Below are 26,987 nucleotides of genomic sequence, written 5' to 3' on the forward strand. Positions count from 1 at the left end.
TTACTTTTGTATTCATAGGTAATATTTAATAAATTAGTTGATTAATAAATAATTAAAGTATTTGTTATTGTCATAACGCATCAATGTTTAATAAAATATAAATATTACACTAGGTATTAAATATACATAATATTTGCGGTTAATAAATAAATAAAATTAGTATCAATAGGTACCACTTACTACTTATTATAAAATAGATAGATTTTTAGATGATGTTATTTGTAAGCAAAGTAGAGGTAAAGATTATTCTAATAACGCTGGGCGATTACGACCGATATCAAAGAGGACGACATTTATACGCAACAATAACAACAAAAAATGTGCACTGAATGGACTTTTTTATGTTTCACCTCAATGCACTACGCCAGATTTTTACACTCAGTGCAATGATAATCGCACGAGCTACACTACAATACCCTTTAGATCGTAAACTATGGATGTAGTCACAGCGTATTTTGTTGTTGTTAATAATGCGACTATAGTCTCTCGGTAAGGCGTCACAATTTACACATGCGCAATGCAACTCCTCGCATATTTATTTTACATATTTTATTATCTTTATATATCAGTGATGAAACTAGATTTTATGTTTCATCTACAGGTCTCGCACTAGCCCGTACTAGGACGATTATCAGTGAACTGTACCAGTTCCATCTTGGTGAAATAGTGCGGTATGGTGGAAAACGCTATGATACACTGCGTTTGTGTGCTTTGACGTAATCACTAGTCAGCAGTGGGTCGCATTTCAGTGCGCAACACGACGTGGTTTATGTGTTCGACAGTGTCGATATTATTGATTATTGTGAGTACGGAATTTTCATCCCGTACGCACACACATTTACGCAGCACCTACCACTGAGTCCTGCGCACGTTTATGACGCCGCCTGAACAAGGTCACAGGGTGAAAAAACACACTAACCGAATAAATATTAATGAACTATTAGATTATTAAGACTATAGACCGAATATTTTGGTTTCTAAACAACAATTTTATAATAAACAATTCTCCCGATTAACTTTTATTCAAAAATTTAGAAATTATGCATTGCAACAACAATATTTAAGAAGAATTAATCCTCTCCTTTACTGGGGTGGGTGTGAAATTTATTTTTTTTCGGGATACGATGTAATAATATTATATTTTGGAGGAGACTTTCTAGTTGATCTACGTTTTCTGTGAGCAAAATGAATAAAATTATGAAAAATTTTCTGATAACACCGGGCGATTATAACCGTTATCGAAGGGAAGAACGACGAGCCTGCGCAACAAAAACGACGCTTCTTTATCATGAAATCAGGTTATCTCACGTCTCACACTGATACACTGCGTAGGTTTGTTTGTTTTGCCGTAGTCTCTATTATCTATAGTCTGCAGTTAAGACTTGTTGGAGTGTGCGTACGACGTCGTTTATGCGTTTGACAGTGTCGAAATTATTGTGAGTACATTTTAAGTGTTCAGATCATCCTTTAGACACACACACATTTTCGCATAAGACATTAATACTATTGTATTATTTAGTAGTAACAGGTGTGGCGCAGTGACGTTCATTCTAATTCGTAATCGTGTAGGCATTTTGGTTTTAAGTCGGCGTCTCGAACAATTTCTTGAGTCCTTTAACCAAACTCGTCGATTTCATAATGTCCGAACCTTCGGTTGTTGTCGAACTTACGAAACTTACACCAGCGGAAATAAAGAAATTTACTAGCAAGTGAGTATACATTTTCAAAACATAATATACAGCATGTTTATAATAGAACTAATACGGTTCAAGTCTTCAAATATTCGTTTTCTCATTGATACAGGGCTATCCCAAAATCGGACCTTTTCCGTTTATTCACTACCAATGACTACACATGCGTGTTTCGGCACTCGTCGCTACGCTCCTCGGCGCCGTCGCTACGCTCCGCACAAATCGAAAATATCCCTCGACTTGCTATGCAACGCCACCTCAAGTAAGTCACAGGGTAAGTTATGTCGTAGTATATGGGCAGTGATTATCCTGTGACTTACTTGAGGTGGCGTTGCATAGCAAGTCGAGGGATATTTTCGATTTGTGCAGAGTGTAGCGACGAGTGCCGAAACACGCATATAGTTATTGGTAGTAACTATATACACATAAAGCACACTTCATACCCCCAGAATCTAAATAATATGTTTATGGATTAATGTTAGGGAATGAACAGAAAAATCAAAAAAAGTAGTGGTAGTGAACTAACGGAAAAGGTCCCCAAAATCAACCTGCGATGTGTTACATCTTACAATTCGATAATTACGAGCACTTCTTTCTTCGGTCATTTTTATTACACAGTACGTTATTATCTCATAATTTGTCAAGATTCGACCAATTTCGTTCAGGATTGCTCTAAAAGTTACTGTAACAACATGGAGAATACAATTTTATCTTTTGCCACCTATGAGGTGCGAAATGTAATTTGTTTGTTGCGAACAGATGGTTAAATGGCGGAGGTCAAATTTATCGTCGGTTGTATGTTGTTTACAGCAACACAGTTATAATTAATTTCAGAAAATCTTGTTGAAAAATATATAGGAAATTCTAAAACCCTAGATTTCTCAAACAAATTTGCTATATAATTATTAAAAACATTGTAATTTATTTAAAATTATATGGGTTTTATAATAATAAAAATATAATCTTTACAAAATATAACAACATGATTTGGATTTATTGAGTATACAGTAAGTATAGAGTGTATTACTACACTCAAAATAAATTTTTGTAATTAATCGAACAATATTTTAATTAATCTATTTTGACCAATTATATGATTCTCTATCGTTGAAAATCATGTATTATTCAAACCCCCAAAATATACAAAAATAAAATTTCATATTTGAATTCTCCATACTATAAAACATAGTTGTACATCACTGATAAGTTTTACATCACCTATGATGAATATGCAATACTATTAGTCCCAAACCTAACTTATAATTTATAACACATCGCTGTTTATTTTTGAGATAGCTCTAGTAGTTATGAGTCTTATTATACACTCATTGTTTTTAAACTTATGAATGCATCATAACAAAAACTTTTACTAACAAAATTGTTACCATTGACAACCATAACATTTGATTCTAAATTCTGAGCGATTGAGATTCATTCTTTCTCATTATATTACAATGGCCAAAATTTGAATAATATGGTAGTGGGTATGAATGTGAAGGGAATGTCGTATTCATAAATTTTATACCTATGTGGTTACCAGTACAAATTCAAGTCCATAATTAATAAATATTGTATTATCCCTATACTATAAAGATAGGTATTAACTAGGGTTTGGGACTTTTAATACTAAAAATTGAAACATATGCACTGTTCCATGACTTAATAGATTTAAAAACATGAACTAAAAATGAAAATTAAAGCACTTAAAAATGATCTCACAAAAAGGATTTATAAGATATAAAAAAAAAAAATGTTATTGGACATTTTAATACCATTTAATATTGAATTTAATGACTGAAACATCACTTAAAAATTGTTTTTGAATATTTTGAAATAAAAAATAGATACTTATTTTAATATATGTATAATTTATAAGTAAGTATTTATTAAAAATGTATAGTTGTATCATAGGTACAATAATTAATAAATTAGATTATTTTCTTCACTTGTCTAATGAAAATGAATGTAGCCTCTACATAAGCATATCTGCCGTCTTTCAATAAATAAACAAGTGAATTTGTATAACTTTATTGTTTTTGATTGTTTCAAACTACTAGGTATTGTTGAGTATTAAAAATTTCATTAACTGTAAAATTGTTGTGATGTATAGTACTACTATACTCAAAACAAATTTTTGTAATTAATAGTACAATATATCAAGTATTACATTTTGAATATTATTCATATATTATTAAAAATGGTAGATATGCCAATATAATAAAGGGAAATTAAAAACATGCAAAATAAAATGTCGCATATCATTGAACATTGTTTTATGCTTAACTACATCAATGATAAATATGAAAAACAACTAAGTCCAGAACCCTGCTAATAAAATATAACTATGGTTTATTTGACATTTTATTGTTACATTTTAATGTTTCAGAAAGCAAAAAAAGCAAAGAAAATATAAACCAAACAAGAAGCTACGCATTGAAAAAAATATGTAAGTAAATATTAAAGTATAATTTTGGATTCTGAGTTGAGATATGAACCAATTGATGTAAACAATGATATATTTCTATTAAATGTTACATTTTGATGAAAATAATTTAACCTATTGTAACACAATTAAAAAAATATTATCATATATGCTTAAAAATATAAGGTAACAAAAATTCTCCTCTCAGATTAATTTCTTGTAAACCAAAATTTATAATCATTAAAATCAAATTTAATTCTTACATCACAGTGACCCATTAGACACCTACTGTACAGTATAAAGGTAACCCAATTTCCCAAGTAACTTTTTTATACTTGCACTTAACTAATAAGGTTTTTTTTAAAATAAAATTGATTTAGAAGCGTACAAAAACAGGATTCATCAGTGGAATCTGATGAGGCTATTCCGAGTGAGATTACCATTAAACAAACAGTTGATGAAAAAAATGGAATGGATGAGTAAGTCAATGACGAAATTTAATTTTCTTACTAGCAACTATTTTAACTAAAAATGTTTTTTTTAACATTTAATTGATTTAGAAGCGTACAAAAACAAGTATCATCAGTGGAATCTGATGAGGCTATTCCGAGTGAGATTACCATTGAACAAACAGTTGATGAAAACAATGGAATGGATGAGTAAGTCATTGAAAAATTTTAATTTTCTTACTTGCAACTATCTTAACTAAAAATGTTCTTTTTAACATTTAATTGATTTAGAAGCGTACAAAAACAGGATTCATCAGTGGAATCTGATGAGGATATTCCAAATGAGATGACCATTGAACAAACACTTGATGAAAATAATGGAATGGATGAGTAAGTCAATGACCAAATTTAATTTTCTTACTAGCAACTATTTTAACTAAAAATGTTTTTTTTAACATTTAATTGATTTAGAAGCGTACAAAAACAGGATTCATTAGTGGAATCTGATGAGGATATTCCAAATGAGATGACCATTGAACAAACAGTTGATGAAAATAATGGAATGGATGAGTAAGTCAATGACGAAATTTAATTTTCTTACTTGCAACAATTTTAACTAAAAATGTTTTTTTTAACATTTAATTGATTTAGAAGCGAACATAAACAGGATTCATCAGTGGAATCTGATGAGGATATTCCAAATGAGATGACCATTGAACAAACAGTTGATGAAAATAATGGAATGGATGAGTAAGTCAATGACCAAATTTAATTTTCTTACTAGCAACTATTTTAACTAAAAATCTTTTTTTTAACATTTAATTGATTTAGAAGCGTACAAAAACAGGATTCATCAGTGGAATCTGATGAGGATATTCCAAATGAGATGACCATTGAACAAACAGTTGATGAAAATAATGGAATGGATGAGTAAGTCAATGACCAATTTTAATTTTCTTACTATCAACTATTTTAACTAAAAATGTTTTTTTTTAACAATTAATTGATTTAGAAGCGTACAAAAACAAGAACCGTCAATCCAAACTAATAAGCTCATTCCTTGTGTGAATATCAAACAGGAAATGCATAATAACGACTACATGGTGGACAATGGGTATGTTAATGTTGAAAAAGATTTTTTTTTACAATTTGTATTATTAAATTAAGTCACAGTAACTCAAATCTCTTCAATTCATAAAATTTAACTTAATTAAAAAAAATTTTTTTAGCAATTTGATATTAATCTAGCAGTTTTCATTAAAGAAATAAATCTAAGTACAAACCTACATATTGTATACTTATAATACCATGGTTTTTTTTTTTTTAATCTTTTGTAACATTTATGTGCAGATTTTCATCATTAAATATTTTAATTTATATATCATTACATTATTCAAATTTTTGACTTAATTTCAATAACTTCTTGTCACGTATCTTGAATAATATATTTCTTAAAGTAAATTTTTGTACCCCTTCTACTTTTGAGTGATTTCGAATCAATTGTATTTATACATATATATATACATTAAAATTTGAATTTTGTACACAAGTAAATAATATTATGGCAAAAACATAAAATAATTTCATTCCTGTTTTGATAATAAGACAAGAAATTCAATGTATTTTGAACATGAAGACATAACAGTAAAGTGCGAATTTTTAGGTTCTTAAAAGCTAAATATATGATATATTTATTTATATTTCTATATTATTTATTCTATTTATCTTTGACAATCAAATAAGTAGATGATTGATTGTTTTTTACTTTACTGTTTATTCTTAAATCAAACTTTTTTTCCAAAAAAAAAAAATAAATAACTTGAGTAATGAGCAATTTATATGATTTTTTATGAACAATATTAAAATATATTCTAAACTATGAAAAATAGGTTAAATATTCTCTAAAATACAGAATATGCTTTAATATGCAAAATAATTTGCATTATTGCCAATAAAATTATGTAAAACCTATAGATCATCAGCTCTCTAGATATGAGTATGTTGATGTTAAAAAATCATTTGTATACTTGCTTTTTATTTTTACCAGAAGTTTTGCTTATTTATCTGTTTGATTTTATTGATTTAGAACCCAATCCATTGATAATATGCCCAATGTGTCCAACGACTTTGATCCTAATATAATTATAAAACAAGAAGTCGAGGATGAAGATCATGGTTACACAACCAATTATAATGACGTGTATGATAATTATAAAATATAACTGTTATACTTGTACAATTTTTAATTTTAAAGTTTTTTTTTTATATATTTTTGTATGGATTTAGTGAAGAAGAAAATGACAATATGTATGATGATTCATCGAACAATTATAGTCCCGGTATATTTAATCAAGAAATGCAAAATGACAACATGGGAAACTATATGCATATACCGTATGTTAATGTTGAATTATTATTATTTTACTTTCACTGTCTTTACTATAAAAGTTTCTTTTTACTTTATTGATTTAGTGCTCAAGGAAATATGTTTGGTCAATCGAACAACTTTATTCCTAATTTTAATTATGGACAAGGACATAATGTTGTAAACATGAGAATGGTTTTGTAAGTTAATGCAGAAAAATAAATTTTATACAATATGTACATCTTTGCTAAAAAGTTTTATTTTATTTTCATTGAATTAGACCACACTATATGTATAATAACAATGGCGAAATTCTTCCAGTGGCCTTTCATAACAATGACAACGAGTGGATCAATCAGTATGTTAATGCTGGAATATTATTTTTATACATGTACTACTTTACTATAATAATTTATGTTATTGATTTAGTGCACAAGGTCATATGTATGATCCATCAAACAATCACATTCCTAATATCATGCACGGACAAGGCTGCGTTCATAACCATGGTTGTGTGGGACACAATATGTATGTTAATATTGAAATATAATTGTTATAATTTCACATTCTCTTCTATAAAATGTTTTCTTTTATTTTTGTGTTTTATTGATTAAGATCACAAGCAAATCATAATATGCCCGGTACGTCATATGATTTGGCTCCAGTAAGAATTAAACAAGAGAATCATAACTATGATGACATGAATAACATGTATGTAAATGTTGAAATATTATTTTTTTTATTTGTACTACTTTACTATAAGAATTTATGTTATTGATTTAGTGCACAAGGTCATATGTATGATCCATCAAACAATCTCATTCCTAATATCATGCACGGACAAGGCTGCGTTCATAACCATGGTTATGTGGGAAACAATATGTAAGTTAATATTGAAATATAATTCTTATACTTCCAATTTCTTTATTACAAAAGTTTTTTAATTTTATTAATTTAGATCATACCAAAATGAATATATACCTAGCTCATCAAACGGTTATGTTCCTTATATACCAATCAAACAAGAAGTTCTCGAAGATTGAGATCTGTACAAATGTTAATATTTAAATATAATTGTTGTTCTTATATTTAAATAATTGTATTATATATTGTTATTATATTATATAATATTATAATATTAATATTATTGTAAAAAAATTTACTTGAAAAATAAATTTTTTTATGATCAAAATATTTTATACTTAAATATTTAGAATTAAAATAACCAACAGATAGGAGAAAATATTCCAATAAAAAAAAAAAAAAAAACTAATAATAATATTTCGAATAAAAATATAAATAGTTATAAATACTGTACAACCTCAATAAGTCAAAATTCAAAGTTTAGTTATTATAGTTTTAAATTAATATTTTGTATATAGGATGTAGTAGTGCTTATTCTGCTTATTCTTAGAATTTTTTTTTTTTAAATAAATCCTTGATAAATATTGCATTGGTTAAGGAATTTTTCATATCTCTTTTAATCAATTATGTTCTATTAAATCTATTAATTACTCTATGCATAGAACATTATGTCCAGAAGTAAACAAGTTACAAACACTATATTAACAATACTATAAAAATGAAATATAAAATGTAAATTTATTTTCCATTTTTAGACAATAATGAGTATAATTTAAACGCATTTTGAAAGTGCATTTTTTGACATTTTTTACGCCATTTAAATTCCAACCCTAATAATAAAATATAATGCCAACATGAGGAGGCAAACTGTTCAACAGTGATTTTCTTTATCGTTATGTATTCTTAGAAATCCCAAACACCAAAAAGTTGGTTCTGGCCTACAATATCTAATAATAATCATAATTTGGTAGTTTCATTGTTTTTTAATCAATGGTAGTTTACATTTTTCAATTACAAATATTAATCATTTATGTACTAAATAAGGAGGTATATTAAATGATTTTCTTATTTCAAATAATTTCTGATCTATTCCTATTGAAACTACATAACTACTTTTTGTTTGTCTTGTGTTAAAAATATAACAAAGTATGTATAATCAACTATGCAAAAATTAATTATCAAATGTGTATATAGTTTTTTAAATAAGCAATATGCCAATTTAAGACCAACAGTGCTTTAAAATAAGACCAGTAAAACTAAAAGTCCTCGTTTTATATTACATACATGTAACTATAATCATAAGCTTAAAACTGTAATTCAACCTATTAGATACTATACTGATTTTAATTTATCAACACAAGTAAGGTATTATGATCAGCAATTAAATTAACTGTAAGTATGTTAATGAGTACAAAATAATCATATTCTGTTTTAGATAGTAAAGGTAATCCATTTGAGAATTTAAACTAAAATACCTTATTTCGTATCATAATTATGTATGAAAATGCACATCTTCTAATTTGAATCATTAATATTGTTCATTAAATTTTCATCTCATACGCATCTAAAAAGATTGAGGATTCTTGATGTGTATAATTTTGCCTGAATGTTTTGTTATAGCTTATTAATTAATATGAATTTATTGTTATAATGAAAATATTTTTATTTTAAAATTTAAAATTCATTATAATATGACACATTATTTTAAATTTTACATTTCAAATGTTTTAAATATTTTTATTTTTAACATATAATAAACATGTATTCTTTTTTAATAATACTTACTACTAATTACTACTAATAATACTGTTAGTTAGTGTACCTATTTTAAAATATTGAACGCCAAAAAGCTTTATTCGCAGTGAATGTGTTAAAATTTTTATATTATTAATTTGAGTTGAAAGAAATCATCCTGACATTTTCATATGAATTTAGTTATTTTTTTAAATTAATATTTTGTGTTAAGTCATAATCTTTGGTTGATATTATTTATTGCAAAAATGTGAAAAATTTTTCTGAGTACATTAAAGTATTATATTTTGAAGGGAATACTTTTATAGCTTATCTACCTATGTTATTTTTAAGGAAAGTGGATATAAACATTTTTCTAATAAAGTTCAGCGATTACAACCGTTGTCAATGCGAGAAGAACGGACGGACTACGATCTTGGTCCGTAGCAATCACACAACGACTCATACTTATTTTATCATGAAATCGGAAAACATACACTGGTTTGCCGTACTCCGTAGCTCTAAGACCGTAATCTAAGTATAGATATTATATAAGTCCGTGCTTCGTAGTTTGATCTCAAATCCGCACGGCGTCGTTTATGTGTTCGACAGTATCGACATTATTGCGAGTACGGCATTTTAAGCGTTTAGATCGTCCTGCACGCACACACGTTTACGCATATGACACTGACACTAAAGTATTATTTAGTAGACGCAGTTGTGGCGCACTGACGTACATCGTAACCTCTAACCTTTCTGTCGGCGTCTCGAACGTTTTTGCTCTATAAACGAAAAGTTTCTTCAGCCTCATAATGTCAGCCTTCGATTGTTCTCAAACACATAAAGCCATCACAAGCCCAAATAGATACCGTTTATTAACCAGTGGGTGTAGATTTTCTAAACACAAAACTCAGCATGTTTATAATAGGTTTAATACCTACGGTTCAAAGTCTTCGTATTTTCGTTTTCTCGTCGATACGGGGCTAGGTATCCAAAAATCAACTTGCGATGTGTTACAACTTACAATTCAATAATTACGGGTACATCCCTATTTCTTTTTTTCATAGTTGAGCTATTAAAATTAACAATTACTGTAAATATTTATTATTTTAACGAGTGGGGTTAGTAAAACAAAAAAACGTTCACCTACTAGAGTATTATAATTTATAATTTGTAATTGTTATTTTACAATCACTAAACGATTGAATGCAACTTAAAAATAAATGGTATACATTTTTAAATATTCCCTGTTTAAACATATGACTAAATTTTTTTTTCATACAGAAATTTTGTCTAATCTATATGTTTTTTTTCTTAAAGTAGCTATTTTTATTGATTATTTCAATAAGTGATACTTTGTCCTTGATGTATAATTTTTACCCAATACCTACTGTATTTTACTTTAAATGGCTATTGAGCTCTAGGTCTTTTCTGTTTTTATAACGCAGAATATCAGTCATTATAAACTAATTTCACAGTTATATTAAAGCGTAGGTATATTATATTTACATATTATTAGATATGTGTAAATATAATCAACTCTCAGCCAGAGAGATGTTTCCCTCCCTCTCATGGAAGTATGACGAGATCCCTGGGGAGGCAAGTTTATTTGAAAAGTAAACATTTATATAGGTACCTACCTAGTTCAATCTTACTCTGGTGAGGTCGTGAGGGGACGTGACATCATAAAATATTATGAAAAGAGACGTCATGTAACTCAAAAGATTGATAATCCTTAGGTATATAATATTGCTTAAATGCTTTGCTAAAGCCTATAAATAAGTAAGAATTTTTATTCTAACAATAAAAGTTGATAAATTTTAAAAATTTAAATTCATTATAATATGATATATTATTTTAAATTGTACAGCTCAAATGTTTTAAATATTTTTACTTATAAAATAGTATACGCTAACTACGTCTTATTGGTGCTTATACTTATAAAAATATTTATTATTCACGATAAATAATATTTATAGTATAATATGGATAATTTACTATACTCCGGCCCACGAGAGAGTATCCTCGTTTTGCGCATGCACATGACTGACGGCGGGTCGCGGGTTGGTCCCATTGCATAGTAAAGTAGTGGGGAATGCGCGGAATCGGACGAGTTTCGTTGGGCGGCGGGATATTCTCTCGTGGGCCGAAGTATAGTCAACACTTAGTCGTCGAACAATTTTCCCGAGTTTCTTTGTACCTATATAGGTAATAAACAATTTTCCCAATCGACTTTTATTCAAAAATTTGGAAATTGTGCATCGCAACAACAATGGTATTAATTAAGAACAATAATTATAATCCTCTCCGTTACCGGGCTCTGCGTATGACGTTCATTTTTTTTTTCGGGATACGATGTAATAATATTATACCTATTTCGGAGGGTAAGACTCTCACAGTTTATCTAGGTTTTCTGTAAGCAAAACAGACATTATAGTAATAAATTTTTTCCGACACAGCCGTCGATTGCCTACGACCGTTATCAAAGGGAAGAACGACGCGCGTGCACGACAATAACGACGCATTTTATTTTATCGCGAAATCGGGATATCTCGCGTCTCGCGCTGATACCCTTCGTTTCACGTCTACACTCGCACCAGCGCCCGGGGCCCGGGGACGATTATCAGTGAACTGTACCAGTTCCACCCTGGTGCGGTGGTACGGCGGAGGAAAACGCTGCGGATGATACACTGCGTTTGTGTTTGCTTTGACGTAATCACTAGTCTGTAGTGGGTCTCATTACAGTGCGGCGCAAGACGCCGTTTATTTGTTCGACATTATTGATTATTGTGAGCACGGCATTTTCATCCCGTACGCACACACACACACACACACGGTATTAACACTAATGTATTATTTAGTGGTGGTTACAGTTGTGACGCAGTGACGAGCGTCTTAACCTGTAATCCTCTAGTGGTTTTGTTTTTCCGTCGGCGTCTGTGCCGTTGGCGTTTCAACTACTACCGTTTCGAGTGTTGTGCCGATCGTCGTCGACTCCATATGATGACCGAGGAAAGTGTGAAAAAACCGTATCCGACACACGACGTTGTTGTCGAAATTCAAAGATTGACTCCAGCGGATATGGTGAAGTATAATGTCAAGTGAGTACCCCATTTTCTGAACATAACGTGCAGCATGTTTGTAATAGCGGATTATCGCGGTTCAAAGTGTTCAGATATATTCGTTTTCTTATTGATACGACGGGGTTATTCAAAAATCAACCTGCGATGAGTTGCAATTTAAAATTCAATAATTACGAGCATTTCACTTTTGTGGTTTTTTAACCAAGTACATTGTTCACTTATGATTTGTCGAGTTTCGACCTTTTTCGCAAGACTGGGCATGAATGAGTTAAAAAGTTAAAGTTAAGTTACTTAACGAGTTATTTTTTTTTTTCAAAGAAACTTCTAACTTAACGCGCTTATTTATTTTATAGCCACATTAAGTTATTTTTTTTCTTTGTACGAACCTCAAAGATTTATAATTGCATTTTGTTTAGTAAAAAAGAAAACGATAATAATAACAATAATTATTATGTTAAATATAAATTATTCTGCTATGTATTATTATGTAGGTATCGAGTATTCTAAATATTACACTGTCGAAGTATTCTGCAATAACTATGTCTGGATTTTAAAATAACGTGTTTAAATATAAGTAGAGACCTATTATTGATTAAATATACTATAATAATATAGTTATTGTATATTTAAACAGTACTAATAGTTAATGGAACTTACAAAATGTAAAAATATACCAGACGACTTATGAGAAATAAAGAATAATATTTTATATTATTTCTTTTGCATAGAATATACTATATAGTATGTCTGAATATTAAAGAATAGTGCAATACGGGTAATTATTATTTAGAAAAGAAAAACATATATTTAATATTATCCATACCCAAATCCCATATACGTTAGTAAACTCTCAGTTTTAATTAAAATTTCAAATTTGTGGTTTGTTATATTTAAATTCATTCATGGAAATGATAAGAATAATTTTGCTCGGGGTGAGAGAGTGACCAATTATATTTACTATTTACTAATTTAATTTTGTTAGATTTCATAATTTATAAGTACCTACAGCAAAATACATTTTTTTAAGATATAAAGACCTTCATTATAATATTATGTTATTTGTAAATCTTTAGCATGAAGTGTACCTAAATGGTGTAATTATAAGTTTTATATGAAAAAAAAAGTAACTTATTTTTAACCAAGTTAAGTTACTTATTTTTTCCAATTAACTTAAAAAATTAAAAAAAAAAGTTAACTTGCCCAGCCTTGCTTTTTCGTTCAATATGGTTCTATTAGTTGCATAACTTGAAAAATACAGTTTTATCTCTTTCCGCCTGTAAGGTGCAAAGTGTAATTCGTTTTTTACAAACAGATGGTTAAATGGCGCAGGTCAAATTCATCGTTGGTTGTATGTTGTTTACAGTCATACAATTATGATAAATTTCAAAAATTCTTGTTGAAATATTTGCAAATGCTACGACTTGGGACAGTTTTGAACTTTAAAACTAGCATACCTTCTAAAACAAGATAGCTACAATCTTGAATTTGGTATCAAAAGTTTACTCTTGGATTGCTCTTTGATACCTTTATGGTTTTACAAATTTTAGTGCTACCTAATTTTACTTTTTATTTTTTTTATTTTTGTCCCTAGTTGTATGCAGGGTGCTACAACTTAGACCAGTGTACTAAGAATGCTTAAAAATCATGTTTCCAATACCAATTACAACTTGGGACAAATATAAACATTTTTAAAAAGTTGTTATGTAGTATTAGAAAAAAAAATTTCAATAAATATAGTTTTAGGAAAAAAAAAACAAAAGAAAAATTCAAAACTTACAAATTTGTGATTTAAAGCATAATTAATGACTGATAAAGTTTTTGAGGACTATTTACTATAGTAAAACATGGTGACGGTTCTCTGTCATTATTATTTGTGTTTTGGGCTGTGTTATCACATCGAGTCCATAGATAATCTTGTGTAGATAATTATATATATATATAAAAAATAGATTATCTCAAATACAGAGCAGCCATGGTGAAAAAACCAAAAATGAATTTTCCTGTCCCAAGTTGTAGCATTTTACAGTACCTATCTGAAATCTTAAAACCCCTGATTTCTTAAACAAATTTGTCAACCACATTTTTTCTTTCATGATATATTTGCACCCATGGCCCTCTTTATTATGCACATTTGTGCATCCATTATTATTATGTTAATGTTGAAGTATTATTTTTACACTTATACTAATAGTAATGAGAGTTTATTTCATTTATTTAGACCACCAAAAAATGATAAGCTACTGCTGAGTCATCTGTTTCCATCAAACAATCTCATTCCTAATACCATAAACGAACAAGGCGTTCAGAACAATGTTCCTAATAACATACAAGAAATTCTTGAAGATTGAGATCTGTACAAATGTATTATATTGTTATTATATAACATAATATAATATTATTACTTAGACATGATTGTAAAAAAGTTTACTTAAAAAATAAATTATTTTATGATCGAAATATTTTATACTTAAATATTTAGAATTAGTGTAACCAACAGATAGGACAAAATATTTGCGGAGCGAGGAATGTATTGGTTTTACAATGATGTTTATTTCTTTTTTATTCTGTAAACACTTTTTCTCCCCCCTAAACTTGCTCAAAAGTACAGTGTAGCTTATTTTCTGAAAGGTAATGTTCTTGAGCTGATACTTTAGAGAGGTCATTTTTGGATTTTCAAAACGGTACTTGAAATAAAAGCGGTTAAAGGAGAAAAAACATACGATATCACGATTTTGTAATATTAAATAATTACGTACAACTAATTACAGCATTGCTTGTCACCATAGAAACGAATAAAATTAAATAAAAAGATTCCCTCGTTCACTCAGAAACATTTTTTGTCGAATGCAATCATTGCATTCTAATCGAATACCTACAGTAAAATTACACTATCCTGTCCGAGGACCGGAAGGACGATGAACAAACATCCACCACCGAAATGCGCTGACTTACTTTTTTTTATTATTATTATATTGTATTCATTAATAAAATATAAATAGTTATAAATACAGTGGAACTTCAATAAGTCAAAATTCAAACGGTAGTTATAATAGTTTTAAATTAATATTTTGTATAATATAGTATCCAGATTTTTTTATCAAACAACACTCATTATTTTAAAAAGTATAGATTTCTTTTCAAATTTCTAGATGCATGTTATTATACAGCAGTATAAAATTTTAATTTTTTTCATTATTATATTTAATAGTTAAAAAACTATCAACTTTTGATTTTCAAAATGCAACATATAATAATAATTTCATAAATTAAAAAAGCCATTTTTTTTCATAAATATTCATGTAAAAATTTTAAACTCGTTGATCCGTCAGCGAGTTATAGCTGCTCAAAGTTGGTTAGTTTTAGAATATTTTTAGGTGTTATACATTAATACTAATTTGCACCGTCATACCTGGGATTTAATTTGTAAAATCCAGTAGCTATATTATTAATGCATTCGAAGTCGTCGACACCAGGGTGTAGCGGAGAGTGGTGATAATATTTGTACCTGTTACTACTGACATAGCTTATTACCAATTGTCATATAATTATAATTAATTGGACTAATATTACTACTTATCACTAATTATATACTGACGAGTTACAACACATTTAAACTCTATAAACACTATCCAAAACTACCTATCTTTGAGAAGCTACATCTCATAATTAGATTGACGAAAAATAAAAATTTGAATGTGACAATTTATAAAAAATAAACCATATTAATTTATGAAACTTTAAGTATAGGATATTATTTGAAAGTCATAAATTGATAATGGTATAACCTAATAAATGAAAGGGTGAAAATGGGGAAGATTTCTACAATTCTAGAACAGTGTGGATTTTAAATTTTGAAAAATAGAATATAAATTTATTTTCAGTTTTTAAACAATCATAAGTATAATTTAAACGCATTTTGAAAGTGCATTTTTAACTTATAATAAACGACATGTATTCTTTAAAAATAATACTTACTACTAATTACTACTAATAATACTATTAGTTAGTGTACCTATTGGAAAATACTGAACATCAAGAGGCTTTTTCGCAGTGAATGTGTTAAAATTTTTACATTATTAATTTGAGTTGAAAGAAATCATCCTTACATTTTCATATGAATTAAATTATTTTTTTAAATTAATATTTTGTGTAAAGTAGTTTGTGTAATCTATGGTTGATATTATTGATTGCAAAAATTTTATGAATATAATTAAGCAACACCTACCACTAATTACTGCGCACGCTTATGACACCACCTGAACAAGGTCACATTGTTAAAAGACACACTTACAGAATAAATATTTATATAATCAGTGAACTGTACCAGTTCCATCTTGGTGAAATAGTGAATACCGCACGACGCGTTCCATACCGATGAAAAACGCTATGATACACTGCGTTTGTGTGCTTTGACGTAGTCATTAGTCTGCAGTGTGTAGCACGACGTGATTTATGTGTTCGACAGTGTCGACATTATTGATTATTGTTAGTACGGAATTTTCATCCCGTTCGCACACACATTTACGCAGCACCTACCACTGAGTCCTGCGCACGTTTATGACGCCGCCTGAACAAGGTCACAGGGTTAAAAGACACACTAACTGAATAAATATTAATGAACTATTAGATTATTAAGACTATAGACCGAATATTTTGGTTTCTAAACAACAATTTTATAATAAACGATTCTCCCGATTAACTTTTATTCAAAAATTTAGAAATTGTGCATTGCAACAACAATATTTAAGAAGAATTAATATTTTCCTTTACCGGGGTGTGTGTGAAATTTATTTTTTTTCGGGATACGATATAATAATATTATATTTTGGAGGAGACTTTCTGGTTGAACTACGTTTTCTGTGAGCAAAATGGATATTATTATGAAAAATTTTCTGATAATGCCGGGCGATTATAACCGTTATCAAAGGGAAGAACGACGCGCCTGCGCAACAAAAACGACGCATCTTTATCATGAAATCGGGTTATCTCGCGTCTCACACTGATACACTGCGTAGGTTTGTTTTGCCGTAATCTCTATTGTCTATAGTCTGCAGTTAAGACTCATTGGAGTGTGCGCGTACGACGTTGTTTATGCATTCGACAGTATCGACATTATTGTGAGTACATTTTAAGCGTTCAGATAATCCTTTAGACACACACACATTTTCGCATAAGACATTAATACTATTGTATTATTTAGTAGTAACAGGTGTGGCGCAGTGACATTCATTCTAATTCGTAATCGTGTAGGCATTTTGGTTTTAAGTCGGCGTCTCGAACAATATCTTGTGTCCCTTAACCAAACTCGTCGATTTCATAATGTCCGAACCTTCGGTTGTTGTCGAACTTACGAAACTTACACCAGCGGAAATAACGAAATTTACTAGCAAGTGAGTATACATTTTCAAAACATAATATACAGCATGTTTATAATAGAACTAATACGATTCAAGTCTTCAAATATTCATTTTCTCATTGATACAGAGATATCCCAAAATCAACCTGCGATATGTTACAACCTACAATTCGATAATTACGAGCACTTCTTTCTTCAGTGATTTTTTTTAACACAGTACGTTATTATCTCATAATTTGTCAAGTTTCGACTATTTTCGTTCAGGATTGCTCTATAAGTAACTGTAACAACATGGAGAATACAATTTTATCTTTTGCCACCTACGAGGTGCGAAATGTAATTTGTTTTTTGCGAACAGATGGTTAAATGGTGCAGGTCAAAATCATCGTCGGTTGTATGTTGTTTACAGTAACACAGTTATAATTAATTTCAGAAAATCTTGTTGAAAAATATATCGGGAATTCTAAAACCCTAGATTTCTCAAACAAATTTGTTATATAATTATTAAAAACATTGTAATTTATTTATAATTATATAGGTTTTAATATTAATTAATAATAAAAATATAATCTTTACAAAATATAACTATATGATTTGGATTTATTGAGTATACAGTAAGTATAGAGTGTATTACTACACTCAAAACAAATTTTTGTAATTAATCGAACAATATTTTAATTAATCTATTTTGACCAATTATATGATTCACTATTGTTGAAAATCATGTATTATTCAAACCCCCAAAATATACAAAAATAAAATTTCATATTTGAATTCTCCATACTATAAAACATAGTTGTACATCACTGCTAAGTTTTACATCACCTATGATGAATATGCAATACTATTAGTCCCAAACCTAACTTATAATTTATAACACATCGCTGTTTATTTTTGAGATAGCTCTAGTAGTTATGAAACTTATTATATACTCATTGTTTTTAAACTTATGAATGCATCGTAACAAAAACTTTTACTAACAAAATTGTTACCATTGACAACCATAACATTTGATTCTAAATTCTGAACAATTGAGATTCATTCTTTCTCATTTTATTACAATGGCCAAAATTTGCATAATTTGGTAGTGGGTATGAATATTGAATGTGAAGGGAATGTCGTATTCATAAATTTTATACCTATGTGGTTACCAGTACAAATTCAAGTCCATAATTAATAAATATTGTATTATCCCTATACTATAAAGATAGGTATTAACTAGGGTTTGGGACTTTTATTACTAAAAATTGAAACATATGCACTGTTCCATGACTTAATAGATTTAAAAACATGAACTAAAAATGAAAATTAAAGCACTTAAAAATGATCTCACAAAAAGGATTTATAAGATATAAAAAAAAAAAATGTTATTGGACATTTTAATACCATTTAATATTGAATTTAATGACTGAAAAATCACTTAAAAATTGTTTTTGAATATTTTGAAATAAAAAATAGATACTTGTTTTAATATATGTATAATTTATAAGTAAGTATTTATTAAAAATGTATAGTTGTATCATAGGTACAATAATTAATAAATTAGATTATTTTCTTCACTTGTCTAATGAAAATGAATGTAGCCTCTACATAAGCATATCTGCCGTCTTTCAATAAATAAACAAGTGAATTTGTATAACTTTATTGTTTTTGATTGTTTCAAACTACTAGGTATTGTTGAGTATTAAAAATCTCATTAACTGTAAAATTGTTGTGATGTATAGTACTACTATACTCAAAACAAATTTTTGTAATTAATAGTACAATATATCAAGTATTACATTTTGAATATTATTCATATATTATTAAAAATGGTAGATATGCCAATATAATAAAGGGAAATTAAAAACATGCAAAATAAAATGTCGCATATCATTGAACATTGTTTTATGCTTAACTACATCAATGATAAATATGAAAAACAACTAAGTCCAGAACCCTGCTAATAAAATATAACTATGGTTTATTTGACATTTTATTGTTACATTTTAATGTTTCAGAAAGCAAAAAAAGCAAAGAAAATATAAACCAAACAAGAAGCTACGCATTGAAAAAAATATGTAAGTAAATATTAAAGTATAATTTTGGATTCTGAGTTGAGATATGAACCAATTGATGTAAACAATGATATATTTCTATTAAATGTTACATTTTGATGAAAATAATTTAACCTATTGTAACACAATTAAAAAAATATTATCATATATGCTTAAAAATATAAGGTAACAAAAATTCTCCTCTCAGATTAATTTCTTGTAAACCAAAATTTATAATCATTAAAATCAAATTTAATTCTTACATCACAGTGACCCATTAGACACCTACTGTACAGTATAAAGGTAACCCAATTTCCCAAGTAACTTTTTTATACTTGCACTTAACTAATAAGGTTTTTTTTAAAATAAAATTGATTTAGAAGCGTACAAAAACAGGATTCATCAGTGGAATCTGATGAGGTTATTCCGAGGGAGATGACCATTGAACAATCAGTTGATGAAAATAATGGAATGGATGAGTAAGTCAATGACGGAATTTAATTTTCTTACTTGCAACTATTTTAACTAAAAATGTTTTTTTAACATTTAATTGATTTAGAAGCGTACAAAAACAAGTATCATCAGTGGAATCTGATGAGGCTATTCCAAGTGAGATGACCATTGAACAAACAGTTGATGAAAACAATGGAATGGATGAGTAAGTGATTGACAAATTTTAATTTTCTTACCAGCAACTATTTTAACTAAAAATATTTTTTTTAACATTTAATTGATTTAGAAGCGTACAAAAACAGGATTCATCAGTGGAATCTGATGAGGATATTCCAAATGAGATGACCATTGAACAAACAGTTGATGAAAATAATGGAATGAATGAGTAAGTCAATGACGAAATTTAATTTTCTTACTTTCAACAATTTTAACTAAAAATGTTTTTTTTAACATTTAATTGATTTAGAAGCGTACAAAAACAGGATTCATTAGTGGAATCTGATGAGGATATTCCAAATGAGATGACCATTGAACAAACAGTTGATGAAAATAATGGAATGGATGAGTAAGTCAATGACGAAATTTAATTTTCTTACTTGCAACAATTTTAACTAAAAATGTTTTTTTTAACATTTAATTGATTTAGAAGCGTACAAAAACAGGATTCATCAGTGGAATCTGATGAGGATATTCCAAATGAGATGACCATTGAACAAACAGTTGATGAAAATAATGGAATGGATGAGTAAGTCAATGACGAAATTTAATTTTCTTACTTGCAACAATTTTAACTAAAAATGTTTTTTTTTAACATTTAATTGATTTAGAAGCGTACAAAAACAGGATTCATCAGTGGAATCTGATGAGGATATTCCAAATGAGATGACCATTGAACAAACAGTTGATGAAAATAATGGAATGGATGAGTAAGTCAATGACCAGATTTAATTTTCTTACTAGCAACTATTTTAACTAAAAATGTTTTTTTTAACATTTAATTGATTTAGAAGCGAACATAAACAGGATTCATCAGTGGAATCTGATGAGGATATTCCAAATGAGATGACCATTGAACAAACAGTTGATGAAAATAATGGAATGGATGAGTAAGTCAATGACGAAATTTAATTTTCTTACTTGCAACAATTTTAACTAAAAATGTTTTTTTTAACATTTAATTGATTTAGAAGCGTACAAAAACAGGATTCATCAGTGGAATCTGATGAGGATATTCCAAATGAGATGACCATTGAACAAACAGTTGATGAAAATAATGGAATGGATGAGTAAGTCAATGACGAAATTTAATTTTCTTACTTGCAACAATTTTAACTAAAAATGTTTTTTTTAACATTTAATTGATTTAGAAGCGTACAAAAACAGGATTCATCAGTGGAATCTGATGAGGATATTCCAAATGAGATGACCATTGAACAAACAGTTGATGAAAATAATGGAATGGATGAGTAAGTCAATGACGAAATTTAATTTTCTTACTTGCAACAATTTTAACTAAAAATGTTTTTTTTAACATTTAATTGATTTAGAAGCGTACAAAAACAGGATTCATCAGTGGAATCTGATGAGGATATTCCAAATGAGATGACCATTGAACAAACAGTTGATGAAAATAATGGAATGGATGAGTAAGTCAATGACGAAATTTAATTTTCTTACTTGCAACAATTTTAACTAAAAATGTTTTTTTTAACATTTAATTGATTTAGAAGCGTACAAAAACAGGATTCATCAGTGGAATCTGATGAGGATATTCCAAATGAGATGACCATTGAACAAACAGTTGATGAAAATAATGGAATGGATGAGTAAGTCAATGACCAAATTTAATTTTCTTACTAGCAACTATTTTAACTAAAAATCTTTTTTTTAACATTTAATTGATTTAGAAGCGAACATAAACAGGATTCATCAGTGGAATCTGATGAGGATATTCCAAATGAGATGACCATTGAACAAACAGTTGATGAAAATAATGGAATGGATGAGTAAGTCAATGACCAAATTTAATTTTCTTACTAGCAACTATTTTAACTAAAAATGTTTTTTTTTTAACAATTAATTGATTTAGAAGCGTACAAAAACAAGAAACGTCAATCCAAACTAATAAGCTCATTCCTTGTGTGAATATCAAACAGGAAATGCATAATAACGACTACATGGTGGACAATGGGTATGTTAATGTTGAAAAAGATTTTTTTTTACAATTTGTATTATTAAATTAAGTCACAGTAACTCAAATCTCTTCAACAAAATGTATTTTGAACATGAAGACATATCAGTAAAGTGCGAATTTTAAGGTTCTTAAAAGCTAAATATATGATGCTATTATGTTCTAAAAAAAATCTAATTTATTCTCTAAATATTTTTAAACTTGTAAATATGCAAATTATATGATATATTTTTTATTACTTTAATTAAAACAACAAATAACCATTATGCATCATTCCTTTGGTAACAGCTAAATTATATTTATAATACAATCACCACAGATATATTTATTTATATTCCTATATTATTTATTCTATTTATCTTTGACAATCACAGAAGTAGAGTCACAGAATGAGCACCATTACCAATTTGATTACAAAAAAGTAGATGATTAATTGTTTTTTACTTAATTGTTTATTCTTAAATCAAATTTTTTTTCCAAAAAAAAAAAAAAAAATTAACTCGAGTAATGAACAATTTATATGAATTTTTATGAATAATATTAAAATATATTCTAAACTATGAAAAATAGGTTAAATATTCTCTAAAGTACAGAATATGCTTTAATATGCAAAATAATTTGCATTATTGCCAATAAAAATATGTAAAACCTTTAGATCATCAGCTCTCTAGATATGAGTAATGAGTATGTTGATGTTAAAAAATCATTTGTATACTTGCTTTTTATTTTTACAAGAAGTTTTGTTTATTTATCTGTTTGATTTTATTGATTTAGAACCCAATCCATTGATAATATGCCCAATGTGTCCAACGACTTTGATCCTAATATAATTATAAAACAAGAAGTCGAGGATGAAGATCATGGTTACACAACCAATTATAATGACGTGTATGATAATTATAAAATATAACTGTTATACTTGTACAATTTTTAATTTTAAAGTTTTTTTTTTATATATTTTTGTATGGATTTAGTGAAGAAGAAGATGACAATATGTATGATGATTCATCGAACAATTATATTCCCGGTATATTTAATCGAGAAATGCAAAATGACAACATGGGAAACTATATGCATATACCGTATGTTAATGTTGAATTATCATTATTATACTTTCACTGTCTTTACTATAAAAGTTTCTTTTTACTTTATTGATTTAGTGCTCAAGGAAATATGTTTGGTCAATCGAACAACTTTATTCCTAATTTTAATTATGGACAAGGACATAATGTTGTAAACATGAGAATGGTTTTGTAAGTTAATGCAGAAAAATAAATTTTATACAATATGTACATCTTTGCTAAAAAGTTTTATTTTATTTTCATTGAATTAGACCACACTATATGTATAATAACAATGGCGAAATTCTTCCAGTGGCCTTTCATAACAATGACAACGAGTGGATCAATCAGTATGTTAATGCTGGAATATTATTTTTATACATGTACTACTTTACTATAATAATTTATGTTATTGATTTAGTGCACATGGTCATATGTATGATCCATCAAACAATCACATTCCTAATATCATACACAGACCAGGCTGCATTCATAACCATGGTTGTGTGGGACACAATATGTATGTTAATATTGAAATATAATTGTTATAATTTCACATTCTATTCAGTAAAATGTTTTCTTTTATTTTTGTGTTTTATTGATTAAGATCACAAGCAAATCATAATATGCCCGGTACGTCGTATGATTCGGCTCCAGTAAGAATTAAACAAGAGAATCATAACTATGATGACATGAATAACATGTATGTAAATGTTGAAATATTATTTTTTTATTTGTACTACTTTACTATAAGAATTTATATTATTGATTTAGTGCACAAGGTCATATGTATGATCCATCAAACAATCTCATTCCTAATATCATACACGGACAAGGCTTTCAAAACAATGATTATGTGGAAAACAATATGTAAGTTAATATTGAAATATAATTCTTATATTTCCACTTTCTTTATTACAAAAATTTTTAATTTTATTAATTTAGATCATACCAAAATGAATATATACCTAGCTCATCAAACGGTTATGTTCCTTATATACCAATCAAACAAGAAATTCTCGAAGATTGAGATCTGTACAAATGTTAATATTTAAATATAATTGTTGTTCTTATATTTAAATAAATGTATTATATTGTTATTATTTTATATAATATTATAATTTTATTGTAAAAAAATTTACTTGAAAAATAAATTTTTTTATGATCAAAATATTTTATACTTAATATAATCATAATTTGGTAGTTTCATTGTTTTTTAATCAATGGTTCATTTACATTTTTCAATTATAAATATTAATCATTTATGTACTATATAGGAAGTTATTTTAAATGATTTTCTTATTTCAAATAATTTCTGATATATTTTTATTGAAACAACATAACTACTTTTTGTTTGTCTTATGTTAAAAATATAACAAAGTATATAAAATCAACTATGCAAAAATTAATTATCAAATGTGTATATTGCTTTTTAAACAAGCAATATGCCAATTTAAGACCAACAGTGCTTTAGAATAAGATCAGTAAAACTAAAAGTCCTCGTTTTATATCACACACATGTAACTATTGTCATAAGCTTAAAACTGTAATTCAACCTATTAGATACTATGCTTATTTTAATTTATCAAGACTACTTAAGTACTATGATCAGGTACTAAATTAACTGTAAGTATATGTTAATAAGTACAAATTCATCATTTTCTGTTTTAGATAGTAAATGTAAAGGTAATCTATTAGAGAATTTAAACTAAAATACCTTATTTCATATCATAACTATGTATAAAAATGCTCAACTTCTAATTTGAACCATTAATATTGTTAATTCAATTTTCATCTCATACGCATCTAAAAAGATTGAGGATTCTTGATGTGTATTATATTGCCTAAATGTTTTGTTATAGCTTATTAAGTAATAAGATTTTATTGTAATAATGAAAATATATCAATTTTAAAATTTTACATTTAATGTTTTAAATATTTTTATTTTTAACATATAATAAATATGTATTCTTTTATAATATTTCTTACTACTAATTTCTACTAATAATACTGTTATTTAGTGTACATATTGGAAAATACTGAACGTCAAGAGGCTTTTTCGCAGTGAATGTGTTAACATTTTTACATAATTAATTTGAGTTGAAAGAAATCAACCTGACATTTTCATATGAATTCAATTAATTTTTTTAATTAATATTTTGTGTAAAGTCATAATCTATGGTTGATTTTATTGATTGCGAAAATTTTAAAAATATAATTAAGTACATGATGTGTACTTTTAAATGTTTCCTTCATTTTGCCATCATTTTGATCATTTTTTTCACAACTTCCGCATGCCTATTAAAAGTAAAAAATGATGATAGGTGCATAAAAATAACAAAATATGTTTAATCATTAGCCAAATACCTGTCTATTAATGTCACCATACCTCACCATATTAAAAAAAATATATCAACCATCATTAATCTATGTATTTAAATTTAAGACTTTATCAGTTTATCAAATTTGCGCTGCAATAACTATTAACATTGCAGTTTTATAGAATTATATTAATTAATCATTTTATACATACATGCAGAGGTGTATTGAAGCCTTCAGCTGACCAGATATATGAGGATGAGATTCCATGGTAACAGTTTTCTTTTTTTTGCATAATCCTGGCTCATATCTTCATACACTTTTTCAATGTTGTGAAAAATGTATGAGTGATATAAACTTTGATTGGCCATGGGACAACATCTGTTAAGCATCCTACTACTAATCAAAAGAAAGAACAAAAGATATAATTGCCACTTTATGAGATATAAAATGGGGGATGGGTATGAGAGTCTTTCCCTTTTATGAAGTGGTAATGTATAGAAGATATTTATTATGTATATTTTTCACTTACCTTTTGAATCACTGATGGTCATCGGCTGTATCTTGTCCGACTCGGTGTAGTAGATATTAAATAGTTGGAAGAGAAAAAGGTATATTGAAATATTATAATAAAAAAAATCAAAAGATTAGAGTTACAGAAAATTACATTTATATAAATTAGCAGAAAAATGGGATACTTATTGAGTAGGTAAGTGTTAGATGAGTGACTGAACATCGTGTTGACTGACTTGACTGTTGTAGTCCTTAGTATAGATGTTAATATGCTGCCTTTGTTCATGAATTTACAGATACCGGCATTAATCATTCGTATATTGATATAGTTATTATATATGTACTATTGTGTTAATAATTTGTGTTTATACAACTTCAAAAATTATTTATTTACCTAACTCTAAACATAACTTAATCGATATCTTATGTTAATTAATGTTCGTGCAGTTGTTC

The 26,987-nt window shown here is 27.8% G+C and overlaps 1 protein-coding gene across 50 annotated transcripts; it reads left to right on the forward strand.

Annotated features, from left to right (window-relative positions):
- Positions 1-1,269: 1,269 nt before the first annotated feature.
- On the forward strand, positions 1,270-25,622 carry LOC126551550 (protein PFF0380w-like). 50 transcript variants are annotated; one of them, XM_050205166.1, is made up of 30 exons: positions 1,270-1,436; positions 1,520-1,709; positions 4,078-4,137; positions 4,494-4,592; positions 4,674-4,772; positions 4,854-4,952; positions 5,034-5,132; positions 5,214-5,312; positions 5,394-5,492; positions 20,378-20,476; positions 20,557-20,655; positions 20,737-20,835; positions 20,917-21,015; positions 21,097-21,195; positions 21,278-21,376; positions 21,458-21,556; positions 21,638-21,736; positions 21,818-21,916; positions 21,998-22,096; positions 22,178-22,276; positions 22,358-22,456; positions 22,540-22,641; positions 23,416-23,529; positions 23,616-23,723; positions 23,802-23,894; positions 23,975-24,052; positions 24,124-24,222; positions 24,310-24,405; positions 24,477-24,572; positions 24,648-25,622. In XM_050205166.1, exons 2-30 carry the CDS (start codon positions 1,639-1,641, stop codon positions 24,730-24,732), a joined length of 2,784 nt encoding a protein of 927 aa, XP_050061123.1. In that variant the 5' UTR covers positions 1,270-1,436; positions 1,520-1,638; the 3' UTR covers positions 24,733-25,622. The 50 variants fall into 50 exon arrangements, with proteins under 50 accessions (XP_050061123.1, XP_050061133.1, XP_050061135.1 ...); XM_050205167.1 differs by having other exon boundaries at positions 1,302-1,436; positions 1,523-1,709; XM_050205176.1 differs by lacking the exon at positions 22,358-22,456.
- The last annotated feature ends 1,365 nt before the right edge of the window (positions 25,623-26,987 follow it).

The sequence above is a fragment of the Aphis gossypii genome, chromosome X, assembly GCF_020184175.1.
Source record: "Aphis gossypii isolate Hap1 chromosome X, ASM2018417v2, whole genome shotgun sequence".
Lineage (NCBI taxonomy): Eukaryota > Metazoa > Arthropoda > Insecta > Hemiptera > Aphididae > Aphis > Aphis gossypii.